This window comes from Cottoperca gobio, chromosome 18 (genome assembly GCF_900634415.1).
Source record: "Cottoperca gobio chromosome 18, fCotGob3.1, whole genome shotgun sequence".
Taxonomy (NCBI): domain Eukaryota; kingdom Metazoa; phylum Chordata; class Actinopteri; order Perciformes; family Bovichtidae; genus Cottoperca; species Cottoperca gobio.
In genome coordinates this window covers 13,845,218-13,869,682 of record NC_041372.1, presented here as the reverse complement: position 1 = coordinate 13,869,682, position 24,465 = coordinate 13,845,218, and the positions used below count along the sequence as shown (strand labels likewise).

General features: G+C 42.8%; 2 protein-coding genes across 2 annotated transcripts in view; one reads left to right on the top strand and one right to left on the bottom strand.

Annotated features, from left to right (window-relative positions):
* Positions 1–16,467: 16,467 nt before the first annotated feature.
* On the top strand, positions 16,468–22,477 carry cyp26b1 (cytochrome P450, family 26, subfamily b, polypeptide 1). The gene is made up of 5 exons (XM_029454914.1): positions 16,468–16,661; positions 17,074–17,230; positions 17,347–17,502; positions 19,036–19,317; positions 19,567–22,477. Exons 1-5 carry the CDS (start codon positions 16,513–16,515, stop codon positions 19,957–19,959), a joined length of 1,137 nt encoding a protein of 378 aa, XP_029310774.1. The 5' UTR covers positions 16,468–16,512; the 3' UTR covers positions 19,960–22,477.
* Positions 21,522–24,465, bottom strand: part of LOC115024040 (cytochrome P450 26B1-like) — a 29,073-nt gene continuing 26,129 nt past the window's right edge. Inside the window, exon 4 of the mRNA XM_029455420.1 lies at positions 21,522–21,621. Coding sequence (XP_029311280.1) covers positions 21,522–21,621 — 100 coding nt within the window. The remainder of the gene's footprint in view (positions 21,622–24,465) is intronic.

Genomic DNA, 24,465 nt, shown 5'->3' with positions numbered 1-24,465 from the left:
TGAGATACCGTTAGTGCTGGGTATCTGTATCGACTGAAATAACCCAATACTAAGTATGGGAAGATTATAAAAAAGACTATTTATATGGTTTTGCTCGCAGCCAATCACCGCCAGCGTTCTTCAACTTAAATGTAGCTTGTGATTGGCCCACGACCACAGAAGCCACAACCCCACGCAGCCAGGATGGCCCACCTGCACACGGCTCTCAATATGGAGACGCCTGAGCCGGCGGCTAGCGGCTAACGATGCTAACAGCACGAACAGTACTCACAATAGCAACAGTGAAGACAGAGCTAACAGTAGCGCTTTTATTTCCCCTGTGCACTAACGAGACTATAGTGTTTAACATTTTCCTTGGACGTTTATCTTGTGGAATAGTAAGCATTGAAGTGGAAGTTTAAATGTAAAGATACTGTATGAGGCGTCTCGCCTGAAACAGCTCAGCCTCCAGAATCCCACAAGGGACGGAGAGTAACTGATCTGTGTCTCATTCCAGGTATTAGCCATGCCTGAGGCTAAAGGGAATCTTCAGCCAGCTTCTGTGGCTTTGAATGAGGCTATGTCCTGGAATAGAATACAGTGATACCGGCCCCGATGAAGCCCAGACAGATTCACATGGAGGGCAGAAAACTATTCCTGTCTTCAAACACTCAGCCACTGTCTATATCAACATTTCAACCAACAGCTTTGGTTTTTATCCCCGACAGACGAAGTTTCACCAGTTCTTGGTGGCCGGCAGTGATTTCCTCTGTTTTCTTTCCCCGACCTGCAATCAAACGTCTTGTGTGCACTTTGTCTCGGTTGGAACCAAAGACCAACAGACAAAAAGACAAGCCAGAGGGAATCCTTAGCCAACCGCTGTGGTTTCTGGGGTCAAGCTATATCCTGGAATACAATACAGGAATATCAGATGTTACAGAGCCCAGAGAGCCTTACATTGAGGGCAGGAAAACAAAGCTCTTTGCCTTCAGGCCAGGAGGGTGTCCTGAACAGTAACAGTTACTTGGACTTTTGCAGAAGACAAGACCTTGGAACTAATTGTTGGTTGAGATAAGAAATCAAGATTCAGCTGATTGCTGGTTGTAATTTCCTCCTCTATGTTCCAGTTGGCTCCTTTATGTTATAAAGCAACACAGTAGGTGGCCTGCTGGGAAAACAGCTGCCTGTATTCCAGGTATTGATCTTCTTGGCTCAATTTATATCCTGGAATAGAAACAGTGGAGAAAAGTTACGGCTGATGCAGCAGAGAGACCCTCGGACGCTTTTTAAAGGCCCAGTCACACATGCTACTGTAGATAGAGAGCTAAGCATCCACTCCCCTGAATTACAGCATGGGTACAACATTTATATAAGTTAGCAACAATTCAGAAACAGTTTATGATCCTGTGGCGTCGACTACAAGCATCAAATGCTTCCATTCTTCAGTCATTCTGCTTTTAGGAACAGCAGAGTTGAGCAGAATGAAGTGTAACACATTCTTTGGGCACCCATCAAACACACTGACGGATTCGTGCGGCAGCTGACGGTAACTCCATATCTCCCTCTGGTCGGCCCGGCTCCTCGGCTAACAAACGTCGGAGTTACAGATGTGCGTTTGAGTCCAGGTATTAGTCCGAGCTGACACCTGAGGGATCCCTGTGCCTGCCGCTGTGGTTTTGGATCGGGTTAAATCCCGGATATACGATACATCAATATTAGCTGTGACGAAGCCCAAAAAGCTTTATGGTTGAAACGTAAGATAATTAGATTTGACCGCTGGCTCGAAGCGCAGATTCTGTCGCCAGTTGTGATTTGCAGAATGAATAAAATACTGTGAGAGAAAAGCTGCTCGTCTCTTTAATCCTTTATCCTTTCATCGGTCCAACTTTCTCTTCCTGGATTATATTTATTTAGAGTTTAGGTTTAGTCATATTGTATTCCCTGTATGTCTCTTGTTATTCAACCCTACATTTAATTCTCCAACACGTGTATTCTTTCTCTCTAATATTTAGTTCTTCTTCTTCTGCCCGTCTACCTTCCTGTGTGTCGTGTGTCTCCACGACTCATCACGACGATGGCTGCTCGAGGACTTTGTTGTGTGTGTCGTTGTGTTGCTTCTGCTGTTTGTCGTTTTCTGATTCACGACTTGTGTTGTCACTGCAGTGCTGTTAGCGCTCGGACCTAACAACGCTAATATCTCCACACAACTGTTAATGAAGTGTGTGTGTGTGAGAGGGAAAAGTGTGTGTGTGTGAGTTCCTTCTATAGAATGACATCAGTCTGTGTTGGATGGTGTTGTGTCTGTACACTCGGTGACCGTTGCTAAGGTCATCTGCTTTCAGTGTGTGTGTGTGTGTGTGTGTGAAGATCTCCTCATCCATACAGGGGCCCTTTAAAGGAAGAGTTTGGCAGTTTGGGAAATGTGCTTTTTCACTTTCTTGCCGAACATTAAGCGAGAAGATTAAACTGAGAAGATATAACATGTTATTCATTGAGCTTCAGAGGCGCTCTGGTTGGTGGATTGTGTCACCTGTGGACAGGTTCAGGCGAGGACCAGGTTCCAGTCTTTATGCTAAGCTAACCTCCTAGCTGAAATACTGGAATTAAGTAGTTTAACCCCTGAATCTGTAATGGAAGAGCAGACTAAGCATTTATTTGCCCCAAATGTGGATGTGTGTGTGTGTGTGTGTGTGTGTGTGTGTGTGTGTGTGTGTGTGTGTGTGTGTGTGTGTGTGGGATGTGGGATGTGGGTTGTCTTTGCTAAATGTCGTAGCTGAGTGTCAGCCTGATAAAACATCTCTTAGCACAGCAATGAGACTTATAACACATAGTCACCATCACTAATCCATCTGACTTACACACACACACACACACACACACACACACACACACACACACACACACACACACACACACACACACACACACAGCTAGGCCTTAGTTTCTCATATTTTTCACACATACTTGAACACATTTTACACACAAAGCACACTTTAGCACTATCACTATGGCACAAATGTATTCACACGTAGACCCAAACACACACACACACACACACACACACACACACGCACACACACACACACACAACTGGCCCTTTTGTCACTTAAAAACAGATTGTATTATGCAGAATGCATACACACATTTAAACACTCACATGTGCACACACACACACACACACACACACACACACACACACACACACACACACACACACACACACAACTGGCCCTTTTGTCACTTAAATACAGATTGTATTATGCAGAATGCATACACACATTTAAACACTCACATGTGCACACACACACACACACACACACACACACACACACACACACACACACACACACACACACACACACACACACTTGCAGACCACAGAGTGATAATTTGAAAAATACTAAACCAGAAAAATCTTCTCTGCAAGGGATTCACTTTTTTCTATCTTTAATCCTTTTTCTTTCATTTTTCCTTTGGTTGTCGTTTTTTCCAGCAGCTGGAATTAGAAACACCTGGATGGCCTTCTCTCTGTCTTTCCTCGCTGTGCTCGCTCTCATATCGTCCCCATCTCCAGAATCTCCTCCTCGACTCACATCCTGCAGCCTCTCAAACGCTCTGATCACCATCCTTCTTTCTTTTTGAAATGATAATGATAAGAAAAAGGTTTGATCCTTGTTCATGTGTGCAGACCGGAGAGGTTTTAAGGTGACTTTAGGCTGCTTTGCTTGATTACTACAGCTTGACGCAGCTGAAACCCACTGCACACCACAAGGCGAGATGCATGTTTCATGTCAAAAACGTGCCCTGTTTGGTTTCATTGTGGCCTTGATTGTCGCATCGCTGAATAAGAAAAAAGCGATCATGGTATCTATCTATCATCGAGTCATCACACGGGTGATTGATTCGATGGTTTTTGGTGCTTTTAAGTTGCACATTTCTGCATGAGTCAGCGCTTTACCACAGGGCCATGATGAAACCATCACTGAGCTTCTGTAGCTTCTGCAGGATGCCCACCACCGACGGATGTAGCAGGATGTCGTGTGGCGAGGTGGGAAAGGAATGTGTGGAGGTTTGGCTGCCGCTCGTATCCTGCGTCCGGTTGGAGCGCTGGTTGTGCACGTCCTCAGTAATACACGCGACGCCAACGCATGGTTAAAAAGCATGTAAATCTTCGGCTTGAGTGTTTTGCATGTTTTACTTTAGTAGTTCAATCTTTCCCTAAACTGAACCATATTGAAGTTTCCATTTGAAGATATTGCAAATTTGAAAAAACTTCAACATTGGACATAATCTGTTTTTTTTCCTTTGCAAAATCATGTAATAGACATTTTATCTAATGAGACTAAAGTTGTGTCTGTAAGACAAGAAGATTTATTTTAGATTTAACTTGCATAAAGTTCCATGTGTTGGTCCAAACGGGTAGAAATGCTGCTGTTCACCAATAATGGACTTGGAAGCGTTTCAGATTCCAGTTGAATCTCATGGCTGAAGCCAATAAATTCTTTTGCACAGTTGCACACTGGGCCACTCTGGTGACTTGGTGCATTGAACAAAACCCCCCGAAGAGTTTGAGACATTTACAGACAAGGAAAAAGCTGATGCAAGATGTCAATAATCAGTTACAGGACATTCTTTGCGCCGTGGCTGCATGAATACATTTTGCAGAGTTAGAATATATATTTGCATGATGTTAATATGAACCGACTCATCTGGTAAACTGTTATATAACTTTGCATTGTGTTATTTAGCATCTGGTAACCTTTGGCTGTCCTTCCGAGTCAGGCGGGGAATCCAAGTCACCGGAGGCAGAGATGGAAAGTGTGTTATACATCACAAATGCAACAGGAACAACCTTGTTTAGATGAGTTCCCCTCCAAACTGGACCTCTTTAGGTGATGGACAAAAGGTTCTCTGAGGACGCCCGAGATCACGCAAAGCATCCAGCGATTGTTTTTGAGAAGTGTTGGTGCACACGATGCTCACATTGTTGGTGTGTGTTGTCCAGACAGTGACAGATGAGCTTTTGATTGAAATCAACAACATGACATCTGGATGAAAGATGATGAGATGGAGGGAAGGAGGAAATGTTCTCCAGCGTTCTGTTCGTTTCTTATCTTAACGAAGCTCCCGTGTTAATAACCCCTCGATGAAACAACGATGGTGCGATCAAACTGCGTATTGATTCTCTGACCTCCGCATGACTCTGTCTCTGTGTGTTTGTGCAGCTTTAGTTTCAGTGCAAAGAAATGAGAGCTCCTGTTCTCACTGTACCATGTCGCAACTGTTTTGCGATTGACTTTAGGGTTTGGTCGGGGGAAGAGATGACCGCATGTGTTGAATATGCATCCAGCGGTTAAGCCTTTTGTGCCAACGTGATTTAAAGTCGATCAAACCAGAGTTCAAAGTGGTTTTGTTTGGTTAATTACATAGAATAAGATGAGCTGTTGTAGCCCGGCGGGAATCGGGTCAAATAATGCAGATGGTGAGGAATTTAAATTGAAAGTTAATTTAAGAATAGAACACGTGAAGGGTTGATGGAGGAAGTTAACTGCTCTGTGGTTTTTCTATTAATTTGTCTAATATTCCATCCATCCATCCATCGTCTACCGCTTATCCGGGCCACATCCTCCAGCTCCGACTGGGGTATCCCGAGGCGTTCCCAGTGAGGAGATATAATCTCTCCACAGAGTCCTGGGTCTTCCCCGGGGTCTCCTCCCAGCTGGACGTGCCTGGAACACCTCCCTAGGGAGGCGGCCAGGTGGCTCCTTACTAGATGAACCACCTCAACTGGCTCCTTTCAACGTCTAATATTCCCAAATTAAAATGTTTTTCTGCGGGATCACAAACCTGATATCACTCCTGATACGTGAAAGAGAGGCAGAGCTGCTCAAACTCTTTGAGGCAATCCAAGGTGGACAAAGCACAAAGCCATAAGCTACCTAAAGTACGCCTGCTGGATAAGTAGTGTGGTGAGTCATGAAGCTAGAAGTCTCTCATAACAGAGCTCTTATTTAAAGTACATTGGGTTCAGTACCCAGTGTTCTGGTTTGAAGGATTGTATTATGTTTATAGAAGTAGCAAACCTTTCTGGAACATGCATAAAAGGGAAAGTGTCATGTGTTGATAAGACATGAAAATCTGCTTGTTGGCATCAATTCTACACGTGTGAGCTCAACACGAGGGGTGTCCCACGTGTGGTGCCCAGGCGTTAAACCAACCAAGGAGGCAAGAGAGTAACTCTCTCTGTCATCAGGGTCAAATGAAGGTTGAAAGAAATGATCGAGCGTCTTTCTTAAATTGATCACAAACCACTTGTGCGTCTACGTGCACGGCGTACACAGAGCTGTGAGCATGGCCAGTGGGAAGAGTGAAAATAGTCATCAATCAAAATCGCGTATCATTTTACTGTGAACACAAACCTGATTAGTGTGTGGCAGCCAGAGCCTCTCGGCACGCTTCATGGACGTGGAGGGCTTCACCACCTGGGTGGGATCATTCACTGAGGAAAACATACCTGGCAGGAACATGTGATGCCTCCAAAATACCCAAGAGTGAAGTGGGTGTGTGTGTGTGTGTGTGTGTGTGTGTGTGTGTGTGTATTCTTTGCTTTCAATCATTTGCTTCATTCAAATAAATGGACCTAATGAGCCTTTTCAAAATAAAAGCCTCCACCATTCAGAATGGAAGCAAAGTGCAAATATGCATGTTGGCCAAAGTTCCCGCTTTCATCTAATCATGAAAGTGAAGAAATCTGTGTTGTACACTTCAGGGAGGTTGTAGCCGACATACTGGACAGATCACATCTCTCAGATATTTCCAAAGCCACATTTGATTTGTCTTGCAGTGGAGCATTTGTTGGGTCGATCATGCTTAAGACCACAAATGGATTTCTGTTCATATTAAGGGTGTAAGTTCTTCTCCATTCTCCACACGGCTCTGAGGAACATGTCCAGCGTGTGCATCCCTGTTTGTTTAGGACGGCGCAGCAACCCGTTGACTTATTTCAAGACGTCGGCCTGTGATTGATGGAACTCTCGGTCGTCTAATTTAATCTTCTTTAAAACCTGTTTCCATATAAATCAGGCAGAAAAGCCTTAATGTGTCCATGTGGACTCTCTTGAATGGAAGCATATTCTCTATTTCTTTTAACTTTTCTTGATCACATTTCCGTGTGTTTGTGACGGTTTTACATCATTTTATGCTCTCGCCAAGTTTCTCATCTTTGATCGTTCTCAGTGGGCGTCTTTGCACTTAATGTTTGGTCATTTGTTTCCCGCTCGCACCAGGAAGTGACTCGTGACGTGCAGGGATCGTTTGGGGAACTTCTGCCAAGCTAACCGCCATTATGCCGGCCAGTTTTTAGAGATTGTGCAGAATTTCATTCAATAAAAAGTATTTGAAGAGAGAGAAGAAAGATTCTCCATTAACTCCCCAATTCTCTCAATACAGTTTGCTATGAGCATTAAGTGCATCAAAATTAAAGTTGCAGCAAAAACAAAATGTGCACATGTTCTGTGATGATCCCTGACATATCAGCAGGTTGTATGCTGGTGTGAACAAACCGTATTTCTTCTCTCACATTCTTCCATGTGTCATCTGTCTCTTTCTCCACGGACATCTCTCCCTTTAATTCATGGTTGTGTGTACTTCTACCTCTTTCTATCCTTCTTTTCTGTCTCACACTGATTTATAAAAGGCTCCATTGTGAATGTTTGTTGACATTTTAATTGTATCAGTTATGTTAATTTGCTTTTGGACACAAACCGAATGTCCAACCGAGCTTAAGCCTGTCCTGCAAGAGGCTTCCAACTCTGTGTGTGGGTGTGCGTGTGTGTGTGTGTGTGTGTGTGTGTGTGTGTGTGTGTGTGTGTGTGCGTGTGTGCGCGTGCGTGCGTGCGTGCGTGCGTGTGTGTGTGTGTGTTTCCCTACATGTGTGTATTCACATGTGCCTCCTGTGTGTATTTTTCAGGGTAGTTAGGATAATTGGGAATGGGCTCAGAATGCCAGTCTAGGAAAATAGCCGGGAACGACTCGGCTCATGTGTGTGTGTGTGTGTGTGTGTGTGTGTGTGTGTGTGTGTGTGTGTGTGTGTGTGTGTGTGTGTGAGTGTGGGTCGGTTTTCCGGACAAGGAGCTGGAAGCTGTCAGGTGGAGGGGATTGAATATCGGAATGCTGATTGGAGGTTGGTGTGTGTGGAGACGGGAGGATAATTAGCGTAATGGTGAAATGGCTCAGCTAAATCCTGTTAGAGTCCCTGTGAAAATGTCCCACAAACACAGTGATGCTGCTGCGACGGGGCCGAATAACAGCCCACTGTGAAGAGGCCTTCAATCACCATAATCCATCCTCGTATCGATTGTGTCCTTGTGTTACTCGTTACTGCATTCTCTTGTTTCACTGCATTAATGTTGAGAGATATGTGTGTAAGTGTATTAACTCATCTGTTGCTGGTCAACGTGAAACATTTTAAGTTGCGTTGTGCACCCCGAGGAAGTTCTCTAAAAAACACAAAAATATTCGAACGGCCAACGTATTAGACGAATGCCCAACAGATGCATTCCTAGCGTATTGGCCCTGTCACACAGTGCCGTATGGCGGAAACGTATGCCGGCGTATACGACATATCGGCAATTGTACGTTGTTGAACGCTGAGGCTGTGAACGTTTTTTAAGCAAGTTCAAAAACGTTTCACGGCCTCAGCGTTCAACAATGTACAATTGCCGATATTTCGTATACGCCGGCATACGTTTCCGCCACACGGCGAAGGTATACGCTAGGAATGCGTCTGTTGGCCATTCGTCGAATACGTTGGCCGTTCGCTCTGATACGTTTTGTATAAGTACGTGATACGCTATCAAGAGGTTCTGTATACGTTCATATACGTTGTATATGCACCAGCGTACGTTTCTGCCGTACGGCGCTGAGTGACAGGGCCTTTAGCAAAGTCGTTAGGAGAAGGATACATGACGATCTATTTGGTGACTTGCTGGGAGCCCTACATGAACAGTTGGGAACACCTTGAATACAATACATCAAACAGTCACTAGTGGTAAGAATATAAGAATAATACATGTTCTCAGTTCTAAATTCGGGATTTTAAACATCTGGTGACATATAAGCGGACCGCACCACGTGCTAACGTATGGTCACTAAAATCCTGATTGCCAAACCAACTGAAAGCTTCATTGAACAGATGCCTGGATCTTCTTTTGACTATAATATTTCTCCATCTTTCTTTTTCTCGCAGCCCTGTGGAGTTGCTATCATGGCTGTAATCTTCCTTTCTGCTTCTCTCTGTTTTGTTCTAGTTCAACATGGGCCTCTGTTCTAAACAAATGTGTCATTAGACTCCTTAAACACTTAACACATTTCCTCTGTGTCCACACACACACACACACACACACACACACACACACACACACACACACACACACACACACACACAAACCCCTCTCATCTTGTAATAATTAGTGTAAATTGGAAACTTACGTCGTCAGGGTTTGTTCGAACTCACAGCTTCCAACGTTCAGGTCATACCCTCGTTGACACTTTGGTCCTTCTATGCTCCTGTCATTTAATGACCTTCATTTCCAGTGTGATCTTTATGGAACATCAGCACCCGATGCAGATTCTGCTCCAGTGTGGAAATTGTAAACAGATTCAGCCAGAAGCCGTGTGATTCAGTCATGTCGCACTCGTGGATCTCAGGTGATCAGCTGATGCACTCAGCAGCATGTACAACGTTTCTGGAAAACATTTTACAGACCATAAAATCTTCCAAAGCCACTTAAAATCCCTCCAAGTCTACATAATTGTTCCTTCCAGTGTCTTTCCACTGCTATTTACCGCATGATTTATCTTATCTTTAAGTGGTTTGAAAACAACAAACAGTGTGCGTCATGCGATGCTTGAACTGGGATGTTCCTGAGGTGTCCTCACACTTGGCCACCCGGCCGCTGTTGTTTGCACAGTAGACATCCAAATCTCCAAGGACACAGGTGTCATAGTTACAGTGTAGTTACACTGCACTACTGTTGTTGAAGTCACACTCACACCCTGGTTCCTCTCTGTCTCCAGATCCTGCAAGTAGTTTGTGGGAAAAGAAGGAAGTTCCAAAATGAACGTGTTGTATGTGTTTTGTATTTGGTCTAACACAACCTCGATGGTTACCTCCATCTTTTCCTTCACCAATGGCAACAATTCAGAGCATCTCCAAACAGCTGGCTCCACATTAAGTCACATCACTCACAGGGATGTGCAAGGGGTTCGAAGGAAGCTGGACATGAGCCACGAGATCTGGTCGGCAACAAGTTGACGCCTGTTAAAAGCACCTCGTCTGAAGGCACCTTAAGAGTGACGGATCATGCTGACGTCTTTCTCTGAAGCGCTGGAGCTCACCTCTGGAGCAGCACTTGGTCAGAAACTCAGTATAGTCTGCAGCTGGTCTGACAGAGACAGAATATGGCTGAGACCTTCACAGTCCAGTGGAACATATAGCATATATTTGTGCAACGGTTTCTGGCAAATGATGGCTAATGATAAACATCTAAAACACCTGGTTAAGGTTAGGGAAAGGTTCCAGTTTATACAAATGCAAACATTACCTCTAAACTGCTACATAAGGGAGTTGGAACTGAACATTGGCATTAGATACAAGTTGCGAAATAATCAAATATATACATCGTTGCTGTTTGTAGTTTTCAGCCTTTTCAAAATCAGCTACTGTTGCCTTCAGGGGACTTTAATGCTCATTATTGCCCTTAGAAAGTTGAACCGCCACCACTAATATTGTTTAAAGTTGCATCTGCACTGATCTTAAACACACATTTGGCATGAAAGCCCGTCTGCACTGTGAGACTTCAGTTTATATACAGCTGAATGGATAGGAACTCAGCTTTTCTGTCTCTGCTTCTCTTTCCATCTTTGATTGCAACTTTGATTATTGTGGAAAAGTTTGTTACACACACACACACACACACACACACACACACACACACACACACACACTCGTCTCTGGGGAAGGGACCACAGTCTTGTTTGTCTCTAAGCAGGAACGGGGGAACAAAGTGGAACGTACATTGTTTTCAAACCAGGCGCTCCCCACAAATATCTCCCCCTTGGAGCACAATGGGAGGGAGAGGATGTATTTTATGGGTGGTGGTGGTGTGTGTGTGTGTGTGTGTGTGTGTGTGTGTGTGTGTGTGTGTGTGTGTGTGTGTGTGTGTGTGTGTGTGTGTGTGTGTGTGTGTGTGTGTGTGTGTGAGTGTGTGTGTGTGTTGGGAGTTGGGGGGGGTAATAGGAGGATCTCTTGGTTTTGGTCACGTCGGTGTGTTTGCCAGCAGCACAAAGCTCAGCTGAGCCTGGGATCCTTGTTTGGCTCATTATGTTCTCTCTTTCTTTTCACTTTCTCTCATCTGGTTTCTTTCTTTCAGACCTCCTCCCGCCTCTTTCTATCTTTTTAAACTCTGTATTTCAGTTTCTCCCTTGTCCACTCTCTCAGTTGTCTTTTTTTCCCCATGCAAGGGACTCGAGGTCAGTGGGAGAGATCAGGTTAATTGCCGGGTCACCAAACGATGACAGTTATGATATTGAAGCTTCCTCCTTAAGTTCTCTTAAACGTCAGCGCTGATGGTGTGCAATTGGGTGATGGTGCAAATTGATGTGTAAAAGTTATTCCTCTTCGTTGCCTTTCATCTTTTCCCTCGTTAACCCTCTTCTCTCTCTCTCTCTCCTGCTCTTCCACGGTGACTCATGACCACAACTCCAGCTGAACTAACGCACCAATCACAGAGCAGCTTCTCTCTCTTCCGTACCGTTAATTTAAATGACTGGTCAGCCTTCAAAAAGAGTGATCACTTTTGGAAAAACACACTCGCTGATGGATGTGTGTGTTTGTGTGTATAAATCCCCCACACACACTTAGTTTGTGTGTGTGTGTGTGTTACACTATGTGTGTGTGTGTGTGTGTTTGCATGCATATAAAGACAAACCAATATATTGTTTGTCTGTGTTCAAATCAGTTGTTCTGTGTATCTGCGTGTGCTACTGTGATTTTCCACGTATTTACATATGTGTGTGTGTGTGTGTTTGACAAACAGTACGCGTCTGTGGATGTGTGTGTTCATCGTTCGCCAGCTTTCCAGCATTGTAAGCCCCCTCCAGTGTTTCGTGGCATCGGATGAACTTCTGCAGAGTCCTGGGACACAAACCAACATCCCGGTTGCCATATTACAGACCGTCCTGCCCGCTGCGCTCCCCAGCCAACGATATGACACTAGTTTTATATTCATATGTTTCATGTAGTTCAGTAGTTCCTAGAGTTAATAAATATAGTTAATATATTTCATATTTTATATAGTTTATATAGTTTTATAATAGTTTATATAGTTCATGTAATATAGTTTATATGTTCATATAGTTCAATAAGTTTATATATTATTAGTTTATAAGTTTAATAGTTAATATAGTTCTATAGTCTATATAGTTCATTTAGTTCATATATTATATAGTTTAATATATGTTAATATATTAATATAGTTATATAGTTATATAGTTTATATAGTTTTTATGATAGTTTTTCATATATTTAAGTTCATATAGTTCAATATAGTTTTAGTATATAGTTCAGTAGTTCAATATAGTTATATATTTATTAAGTCATAGTTTCATAATTGTTCATATGTTAATTGTTTATATAGTTCATATAGTTATAGTTTATATACGTACAGTTTATATAGTTTATATAGTTCGAGATGTTCATATAATTTTATATGTCATATAATTAATGTAGTCTAATGTATGTTGTCTATGTTTATAAGTTAATATAGTTTATATAGTTATATAGTTTCATATAGTAATATAGTTTATAGAGTTTATATAGTTTAAATATGTTATAAAGGTTTATATAGTTCTATAATAGTTCCTATAGTTTATATAGTTTATATATTCATATATTATATAGAATAATATAGTATTAAGTCATATAGTTAATATTGATAGTTGTATATAGTTCATATATAGTATTTTATAATAGTTACATTAGTTATATTTACATATAGTTTATATAGTTCATATAGTTTATATAGTTATCATATTCATATAGTTATTATAATAGTTATATAGTTAATATAGTTAATATAGTGTTTATATATCATATAGTTTATAATAGTTTCATAGTTCTATTCAGTTGATACGTTTAATAGTTTAATATAGTTTATTAGTTTATAGTTTCCTCTTCCCCCTCCCGGGAGGGAGAGCTGAGAGAGAGGGAGGGAGGGACCCGAGAGAGCCGGAGGGACAGATGGAGGGAGAGAGAGAAGGAGAGAGAGAGGACAGAGGGAGAGAGAGAGAGAGAAGGAGGGAGAGAGGGAGAGGGAGGGAGAGAGAGATACAGAGGGAGAGAGAGGAATAAAGGAGTCTTTACATGTCTGTGGAACCAGCAGCTCGCAGCACTTTCACATAATTTAAGACATATGGACGTTATTTGGACGACTGTGTCTGTGTGTGTGTGTGTGTGTGTGTGTGTGTGTGTGTGTGCGTGTGTGTGTGTGTGACAGTGGGTGTGTGTGTGTTTCTAAGCCTGTGTCTTTGCGCTGCAGGCTACAGAAGACAGTCACGTTTTTGTGGTGCAGCAAAATGACCAAACAATCCCCCCCCACACACACACATACACACACACACACACACACACACACACACTATGCGGAACTTGGATTGTCCCAGAGTGACACTGCATAAAAAACTGTGTTTGATTGGCAGCCAGGCCGTGTAGGGAGATACCATACACATGTCTGAGTGTGTGTTTGTATGACCTGTAGTTACCTTTCAGAGTCTTGGACTCCCGTCTGCCTGCATGCACACACACACACGCACACACACACGCACACACACACACACACACACACGCACACACACACACACACACACACACACACACACACACACACACACACACACACACACACAGTGACTGACTGACTCACAGTAGCTCAACTCTGCTGCTCAGACTATTTATGAATGTGTGTGTGTAGGAATAGGCAAAGTACTCGCCCAAATTGACCAATTATGCATAATCCAGTGCAGACGGGTTAAATGGCTAAATTCACAGCGTTACACAACCTCCTTTGGCTTCACCAATATTTCCCTGATGATTCTGAAACATGCTCGTCTCGCCCTCAGGTGAGAGATCAACACACTCTAACAGCTGGCTCAGTTACAGACGGAGAGTTGAGTCATGGGTTCATATCACTGAAGCTATCATCAAATGACTGATTAACAAAACCAATTAGCGTCTAATTTAGTGATGAGGAAATGCACAGAATGAATGAACGACTGCGTAACCAATGACATCTCTAACAGCCGTCAAACAGCTTATTAAAACTGACCACATGACCACGGGAGAGATTGACTGTATGACTCAATAAATGAGTGACGGACTCAGTAATCAGTCAATTTACTCAAATGACAAGAGATGACAAACACGTGACAGAAGAGGACGTCCTTTTTAAGGCCAATCCACAGCAAGTAACCATAGCAACCCTTATGGAACAATCGATGTCATTTTGCAAATACAGTAAGACAGTTAGCGGTCCCCATAACCCGAACCCTCCTCGTCACACACACTAACCCTGCACAGTGACAGAACCATCCTCCACACGATCTATATCGACTGCAAAGCAAACAGGAGGACGGCCATGACAGTTCTGAGGTCAGATAGTGTGTGTGATCCCCTGTGGTCGGGGGTTGGCGAGCAGGTCATGTGAGCTGATCTGTGACCGGCGGCTCCAGGGTGCAGCAGCAGAGGAAATGTAGCGCTGCTAACGTCTTAGAGCGCCCTGTGATCTGCACATACCACTCCCTAACACACACAGCATATATATATATATATATATATACACCCAATACAGCTCATGCAACGTACTTCACACACACACACACACACACACACACACACACACACACACACACACACACACACACACACACACACACACACACACACACACACACAGCACCAGCTCAGTAGACTATTGTTCATTCATTCTGAGGGTGACGGAGGGAGGGAAGCAGGGTTTGGAGGAATGATGAGAGAGAGAGAGGGAAGACGGCAACGGAGGAGAAAGAAAATGAGAGGAAAATGAGGTGGAGGACAAAATAAGAGCACGAGTGCCCAACTGATGGTTTGGTGGCTGAAACATCGACCTCAGGAACCACATGTACCCTCACTGGCAGGGGCTCAAATCCTTCTAGAAGCTCCTTTCTTCCCTCTCAGCCTCCATTATGGCTCAATGAAAATAAGCAGGAACACTTTGTCGATGAAACTCTGTTATTTCAGCGTATTAACTTATTGAAAACATATCGCAAAGTTATTTTTCTTTGTGCATTAAAAGCTAGAATCCATTATCCATTTACAATTACGCATCCATTACAAAGCTTCTTGTGAGGAGATTCCACATGTAATTTGGCAACATGCCGTCATAGTTAAGTCTACATTGTGTTAAGCGCAGTTTAGTTTCTGCATGGTTATAAAAAGTAGAAGGAAACAGTAAAAAAGAACCCGCGACGATAAAATAAATTGAGAAAAACCACAGACGAGATGCAATTATGAGTTTGTGCAGGTTAGAAAATAAAGGAGTTCATAAAATAAACACAACGTACTGAATAAAACTTAGTATTTGAACTTAAAATGAAGAATTATATTGTCCTCTATGGCTCGATCACTGTAGTCTTTTAAAACTCATCGCTAAAAACTTTGACTGTTTGACTGAAAAGTGGACATTTGGCCAAGTTGCATTAATAATCACTGGTTCTCTTAAGGGAGAGTTCAAAAGGTTAAATGCACAAGAATGTTTTTTATCCAAATAAAGCTAAGTGTCAATGATTCATGTTAATATAAAAGCCTGATTCTAGTTCAGTCCACTCACTTTTTCTTCCCCACTTTTGGAGGTTAAATCAGATGGAATGTTATTTGTCCAAACAACACTGACGACTGGTGACTGATTCATACTAAGAAATACTACGAGCAGCCAGGAAAGATTTAACTCTTCCCCCCCCTCCTCTCGCTCTCTCGCTCTTTCTGCCTGTCATTCTGGTTCTGCTGACTACAGGGGAAAACCTCCACAATGTATAAGTCTTTGTAAAGAGGGAGGGACATGAATGAGGAATGAACACACGATGGAAAGTCTTGTCTAGGTATGATTCAAGAGAGACGAAGGGTAGACATGTTGTGGAGATGCGACAGGAGGGAGAAAGAAGGGGAATACTACCACCATCAAGTTAAAGCCACTTTGCATTGTTGTAGTATATGAAATGTGCACTTGCCATGCCATTTGTACTTACTGTACTGTCAGAGGGAGGGGGTTACAGTGTATAGTTGTTCTGCTTAATCAGTGCTTTTGTCCTCTGCTTGGACTTGCATGCTTCAAACTAATGTCTCGGTGCTTTCTGCTTGTGTGCCAAGTCATACAATTTATGAGCCTTTAATGAAAATCCTGGTTGATCTTTATCTGTGAACAGACAGGTAGAGTCAGATGCATGACACTATGTGTTACTTTGTCTCTCCAGGTGTTTGCAAAAGTGTTCAGCCATGAGGCCTTGGAGTCCTACCTCCCGAAAATCCAGCTGGTCATCCAGGAGAGCCTCCGAGTATGGAGCTCCAACCCTGAGCCCATCAACGTCTACAGGTACGCTTCACGTCCTAGTGTGGAAACACAATCACAAGAGAGAGAAATGTCATATTTATTAGAACTCTGGGGTAGGATCATCGCTACGAGAAGAAATACAACCGATGTAATGTACATAGTAACTTGATTCATTGACAAAAAGATAATCAATCACTGCAGAAATATCCATATAAGACATACAAGTTGCCTTTAGAAAACAGGTACAAGAGGCATCACGGGCAGAACTATCATCTTCAAAGATAGAAACGATATTATTACGTGTTGAAACATCCTTTTGTTGCAGGTTAGTAACCGTTGGAGAGGTCATTATCAGTTTCTCTCCACGACAATAAAGCGAAACATCATCAGCGTAGATAGAAATATCTCATCTGCAAGAGTTGTATAACTGAGGTTCTGATCGGTCTTTCCCCAGGGAGAGCCAGAGATTGTCGTTCACCATGGCGGTGAGGGTGCTGCTGGGATTCAGGGTGTCAGAGGAGGAGATGAGGCATCTGTTCTCGACCTTCCAGGACTTTGTCGACAACCTGTTCAGCCTGCCGATAGACCTGCCGTTTAGCGGCTACAGGAAGGTAAATGCAAACTTTCTTCTTACAAAAAATACATTTAGTTTGCTTCGATTTGCTTTTGGCCCAAACACTAAAAAAGAAAGGTTGGCATCTAATGTTTAATTGCTTTGTGTTTGCAGGGTATCCGTGCACGAGACACCCTGCAGAAAAGCATAGAGAAGGCCATCAGGGAGAAGCCGCTGTGCTCCCAAGGGAAGGATTACAGCGACGCGCTGGATATCCTGATGGAGAGCGCCAAAGAGAACGGCACCGAGCTCACCATGCAGGAACTGAAGGTAACATACCTACGCACAGAAGTCACCTGAGCGGGAGGAAAGGTGTGCAAACATGTGCTGGAGAGAAGCCAGACGCACAAGAAGCCACTCAATCACACGGCATTAACACATACAGTACAGATACACACACCTCTGATGCGTGTGTGTTCAAACATACACGCAGTCACACATAAAGAACACACTCACTGTTTACCCTAGTAAAGTGCTGCCAAAGGGAATCCGTCTTGGCTGACTGAACACACACACATACACATAAACAATTAGCATAATTTCTCCTACAAATCATCTTGGCATCATAAGCAATTAAAGTGACTTATGATACACATCTATATATAAAATATGACTGCAGGGATGCTAAGCTAATGTCCATAGACAGACAGTCACGGTACAACACACACACACACACACACACACACACACACACACACACACACACACACACACACACACACACTCATGGACAGGCACACCCTCTATTTACCTATTAAAGTAATTCTGAGGAATTCTGTGGAAACTCAACTCTCTCTGCCTCTCTCTCGCTCACTGTGGTTTCTGGGTTAAGTCCAGGGCCAAAAATAAGTCAACACTCCCCCTGCTAGGGGTCTGAAAGAGGCCTCCTGTACGCACACACTCACACACACATACAGTATATAAATACACACACAAAGTGAACTGGGGAGCCCCTGTCGCAGAGGCCCAGGCTGAAGCACTCTCCTGCAGTTTTCTGACGCACGCATATATAAAACACACATGTAGGGTGAGGCAGAGACGTGTTTTGACACAGATGATGGCAGATGAGAGGTTTATAATAAGAGTCGTGCTGCCCAGCCTGCGTGTTATTTATTCCACTACCTTCATAATGGGCCTGACACGGTGCACTAACTGTTGTTATTGGACTTGAACTTTATATTTCCAAATACGCTACTCTTCAGGAATTAAATTCATGCTTTTATTTTGTATTGGCTTTTGACTTTCTTTTAGTGCGGTTATGAAACAAATGGCAAGCATTAGGTGTGGGGTAGTGGATGTGAGCCCAACGTAAGGTTGAGGTCCAAGGTTGAGTGTGCTCACACTTAGGTTTAAGCCTTAGACTTGTTTTCAAAAGAAATCCAAATGCCACTGACAACATGCTGGGTGAGAAGATGCGTTTTGTTCAGTCATCAATAGGGTCATTTCTGTTACTGCCACCTCAAAACAGTAATCGTGGCGATGGCTGGGCATTTGGCTGATGTCAAACATCACATTCAGCACATAATAGAACACTATACTACATTATATTTCCACTGTCTGGACCCTTTATTCAAGTTACAAGCAATTAGCCCATCAGAACCAGTTGGAGTTCCCACAAAGTAAAGACAAGTCAACTCAAATGCCCTCTTACAGTTCTGGCTTTTCCCAGATCTGGAGTAGTGAATAGTAATAGTGACAGAGATAACTTGTGACGATGGCTCCTGAGAAGGCCTCGCTCATCACAAGCCAATAGGTTTGGAAACCAACGCACTGACACACCATCTCGCCTCTATTATCCCGCAGGAGTCGACTATCGAGCTGATCTTTGCTGCCTTTGCCACCACGGCCAGTGCCAGCACCTCCCTAATCATGCAGCTCCTCCGCCACCCAACCGTCCTGGAGCGCCTGAGGGAGGAGCTGAGAGCCAGGGGTCTCCTCCACAATGGCTGCCTTATGCCTGGAGAGCTGAGGCTGGACAACATCGTGAGCCTCAAGTACCTGGACTGTGTCATCAAGGAGGTGCTCAGACTCTTTACGCCTGTTTCCGGGGCCTACAGGACCGCCATGCAGACCTTCGAACTTGACGTGAGTAGTGAACAGTTCCCAACTGAATACTGTTAATGATTCATATCTTTCATATGTTTGTCTCTTATCATGAGCATGGAGCATCTTTGCAATTCTTGAGTCCTTTTTATCATAATCAGGTTTCAACTTTAATCTTCTTCATACGTTCTTCTTCAACAATGAAGGGTTCATCAGAAGTTAGAACGCAGTTATGATTTCACCCTTACAAAGCTGCTCACTGGCTACACTTCTCTTTCTTTTTGTCTCCAGGGAGTCCAGATTCCAAAGGGCTGGAGTGTCATGTACAGCATTCGGGACACCCACGACACCTCAGCCGTCTTTAAGGATGTGGACGCCTTCGACCCGGACCGCTTCAGCGAGGAGCGAGGAGAAGACAAAGAGGGACGCTTCCACTATCTGCCCTTCGGCGGTGGTGTCCGGTCCTGCCTGGGCAAGCAGCTCGCTACCCTCTTCCTTCGCATCCTGGCTATTGAGCTGGCCAGCACCAGCCGCTTCGAGCTGGCAACCCGGCAGTTTCCTCGAGTGGTTACGGTACCTGTGGTCCACCCTGTCGACGGGCTGAAAGTCAAGTTCTACGGCTTGGACTCCAACCAGAACGAGATCATGGCCAAGTCGGAAGAGCTGCTGGGAGCGACTGTTTGAAGGGCAGAGAATCGATGAGTGGGGGAGTGATGGAAGAAGTCTTTAGGGAGGAGATTGAAGGAAGAAAAGAAAGAATTTCAGAGTTATTTTTTCTCCTCCACCTTTTCGGACTAAAAGAAAAGCAGAAGTCTTCGTCTCTTGTTACAACTGATGATGATCGGGACCTTCCTCTGAGAAAGAAAGAAGCTGCCAAAAAAGTTCTTAATTATGCTCTATTCTGTGTATTTTTCTAAAGAAATATACAAACAAAATGTATGTACAAAAAAGCTATGTAATATAATTTGAAAGAGAATGTGGGTAGTGCACAATGGGAGAAAGAGAGGTATGGTGGTACTTTTGGTGAAATGAAGTGTTGAAATTGGAAAAGTAAAAGAAAAGACGGTTGCGGAAGGAAGGCGAGATGGATGAAACAGGGTATAGGAGGAGAGAATATGATATTTTAGCATTTTGCTTGTGCTTAATCAAATGCAGTGAACCATTTCAGTTGTACAGCAGGGTAAGAGAGATGGATATATAAACTGATAGTTCCAGATCTTCTGGTCAATTTGTTCAATTTTGAGCCCGAATTCTTCACAGCGCCAGATTCAACTCATGTTATCCGCTCGACACATCAGTGGTGGCATTGTGTTTTCCATTAAAAGGTCCATCACATTGCTTACTAGCTTACGGATGCAAAAGGATCAGAGCACCTTGCGTGGCAGGTGGCGGCACAGGTACACTGTGCTGCTGAGCTCGTCCCATTGGCTCCTGATGCTGTCAATATATTGAAATTAGGGTCAAATATCAATACAGGTATTTAAGGGAAGAGCTCAGAAATGAGGGGTGTAGTTCTGATGGAGATATACTGGCTGCATATTTCATTTTGAATCGATGTAAACGGGCAAATAGTTCAATCTCTTTCAAGACTTCCTTTCCTGCTTGTTGTTTCACAAAGCTGCCTCTACACTCCATGATTGTCATTGGTTTATCAACAGTTCCTATATTGCTTCCAGTCGTGCATCGTACAGTAAAATAAGCTTCAGCCTTCTGTCCACATTAACACAAAGATATCAGGGGTTTCCAATGTAGCTTGACATATATCCTTCTGCAACCATTGTGTGTTCCTCCCCAAGGAAGCAACTCTGGTGGTGCAAGCAGAAGAACTTGAACTCACAATTGGCATCACGCGAGATACAACTGAATCAAATGAGTAATGACTGCTTTCCAGGTCTGCTTTGCGAACTCTCCGAACCGGAGGAGACGATAAAGAAGTCGCTCTCAAGAAGAGACTTCCCGGAGGAGAAAGAGACAGAGGGATAAGGTGGAGATGGAGAAAACCTACATACATGCTGCTTGAGTGTCGCTTCGTCATTCTGTGTTTGTTTTTATTTGTGTGCCGTTTTTATTTTTCTTCGTCTCCTTGGGGCAGCCATTTTGAGTTGTGTGGAGAAGGTGACATTTCGTCTCGCTGCTCCCTCCAATCAACGCTAAAGAATGCAAAACAACAAATAAATTCCACGGTTTAAGCAACTTTATTAGCTGTAAGAGATTTATTGTTTGAGGTGATTGCACAATCAGAACTCTCAGAGCTTTGTGACTTCCGTGATTGGAGAGGAAGCTTCTGCGATGGGACTCTTGGACATTCGAGAATCCCTGGATGGAGTTCTGGGTTCCAAACCGAAGCTGGAGAGAGAAGGACCAATGAGGTTTCAGGGGAGGGCGGGGTCACGCTCAGAGGGCTTTTCTTATTGGACGATCCTGTTGTAGCATTCCAGATGGATTCTGCCTGTGCTAGACATCGTTCACTCTTTCTACCAACCACACCACTGATTTCATTCTAAAAATATATAAAAATAGATTTTGTTTGCTGCTTTTCTTGTGTACATTTTCTAATTGAGAGTTCTAGATTGCAATAGTTTGTATCGAGTGAGATTGCTTTTTTTTTTTAATCGTTACCATTAAGTTAATGATTAAACTATTTGCATTTTGTGAAAGCAGAAAGAGCATTAATAGATTATAGTGTATATTAATTTGTATAATATTCCTTCCTTTAGCAAGCCATGGGGAAAATCAGCTATTTACATCTACTAATAACCTAATATTAATGTTATTGTACGATTAATATTGTTGTTATAAGATATTTGAAATGCTATTTTTTATTCTATTACAGATTTAGAGTTATTGGATGTATTTAGAATGTTATGTATTTCAGTTATATTGTAAACAGTGTTTAAAATGTTAATATTGTTGATTTGATTACTGTAATAATTATTATTTGATTTGTTATTCAGACTTATTATCACTGCATTTTATTTGATATTAATTATGGAAAACAGAAAGCACTTGCGAGGTATGTCTATTTTTTAAGTGCCATGCGACTACACGTCCCCTTCCTCTCTCAACCTGTCATTCTGTACATAATATTTCTTTTTACAGGAATGTTCACTTAGTTTAAATATGAATGTCTTGTTCTTTCTTCCTTTCCTTTTTTTGTTACCATGATTGTTAAATGTACTCCTGTAATAAACTATAAAGTAAAGATATCGCAATAGTGGATTTTTATTGCAAATACCACAATTCATATGTTTTTAATGAATACGCAACAAGGTTTTAAAACTGAAAGTGTAGCAGCTGTGCACAGACGCAACCCTAACCAACAGAGATTCTGCACTCGGCATCACCACGTGTCCAAGTGTGGCGAAGAACCAGACATTTAAACCCTTTGGAGAATCGGTAAAGCATGCAAGTGTGAACGCAACTTGTTTGGTTTTATAAACCACATGAAGTACGTGCACAGGCGCATCCAGCGTGCAGATCCCACAGATGGCAGGCAGCCTGTATGTAAATCACAATGCTCAGAAAGCTTGTGGATGTGGAACAAGTGAGAACAGGTGTTTTCTGTCAGCTTAAATAAACGCTTAATAGCTGCAGAGCAAACACTCTTTTCCATCAACAATATTTCTTTTACAATACACACACCTGCGAAGGTCAGCGCTAAGTTAAAACATTCATACAATATCTGCACATGACCACCACCGGTTTGGTAACTTATCTTTAAAAAGCTACTGCCAAATGTTACCTTATCAAAATGACCTTTTTGCGCAATAGACGTGAATCCGTCAGAAAGGTTTAAGACCAAGTGTAGACGCATAACGGCCGAGAATTCTCCTGGACAACTTGATCCAAAGCTCCCAAACCTTTAGTGTAACTACTAATGAATGAAGATGTTACAGTAATGCTGTATTATTCAAGGGTCTGGTCAGTAAACCACCAGGTTAACTTCCTCCTTATGTAGTGATGTCATTTCATTAATGTTCAGCGATGCCTGGTAAATATAAGTCTCTAAAAAGTCAGTAAAATGCAAAGAGAATATTTGAAATATGTAAAATGACAGCAATAAGTTAGTCGCATGTGCATCAGCCTTCCCATCGAATGTCAAACCGTTTGCTAAAAATGCTAAATTCTTTTACACGAGTGTCTCGGACTTACAGACAGGATGCAAAACATTTCAGAGAAACAGGATCAAAGAAGACCGCAGACATTAAATCAACTCAAATTGTTCGACATGTTTTTGTTGTAAATGTTCACCATTTTGTTATTGAAGTCTTTAACATGAGTCTAACAATGGGGAACACACACACACACACACACACACACACACACACACACACACACACACACACATTGACTGACTGATGTCTCAATGCCTCCATATCTGTTTTTATTCCCCAGCCCAGCAGATCACTGTGGTTTGTGAACATCAAGAAGAAACTGGCTGTGTGATGTTCGCCGGGAGTTTTCCTTCAGTTTGATGCAACACAGAAACAGAAACAGAGACAAAGCTATGGCAATGAGCACAGATGTAATAACAAGCTACACACACTTCAAAGACTTGGTTTGAGAGTGCACACAAACACACACACTCACACACACACACACTCACACACACACAAGTCGTTTTGGAAATAATTGATTACATAGAAAAATATTCTCAAATGACAGGAATATAAAATATTACTGAAATAAACACTGGCCTGACACACACACACACACACACACACACACACACACACACACACACACACACACACACACACACACACACACACACACACACACACACAATTCTGTTTGTTTATAGTTCTGCCGCCAGCATTGACAGTTTCCAACACTAAGTACTCCAAGATGAACCACTTCAAGGAAACCAAGAGAGTGTGTGTGTGTGTGTGTGTGTGTGTGTGTGTGTGTGTGTGTGTGTGTGTGTGTGTGTGTGTGTGTGTGTGTGTGTGTTTGTAAGTGTGGACATGACTTGATAGTTTTCATGAATGGAGTCTAGTTCTGTGATCGTATCTGTTTTCACGACCTCGGTCTCTGTCCCATCTTGTATCGACAGTTGGTCAAATGTCCTTCTGCGTCTGATGACGGTGCTCCCTTCGTCGTCTGTGCGAGACGCATCAGGCTTCACACTGAATCCAATGTAAACCCTCCGGCGTCATTAGAATCTGCGATAAAGTCTGCCGTATTAGA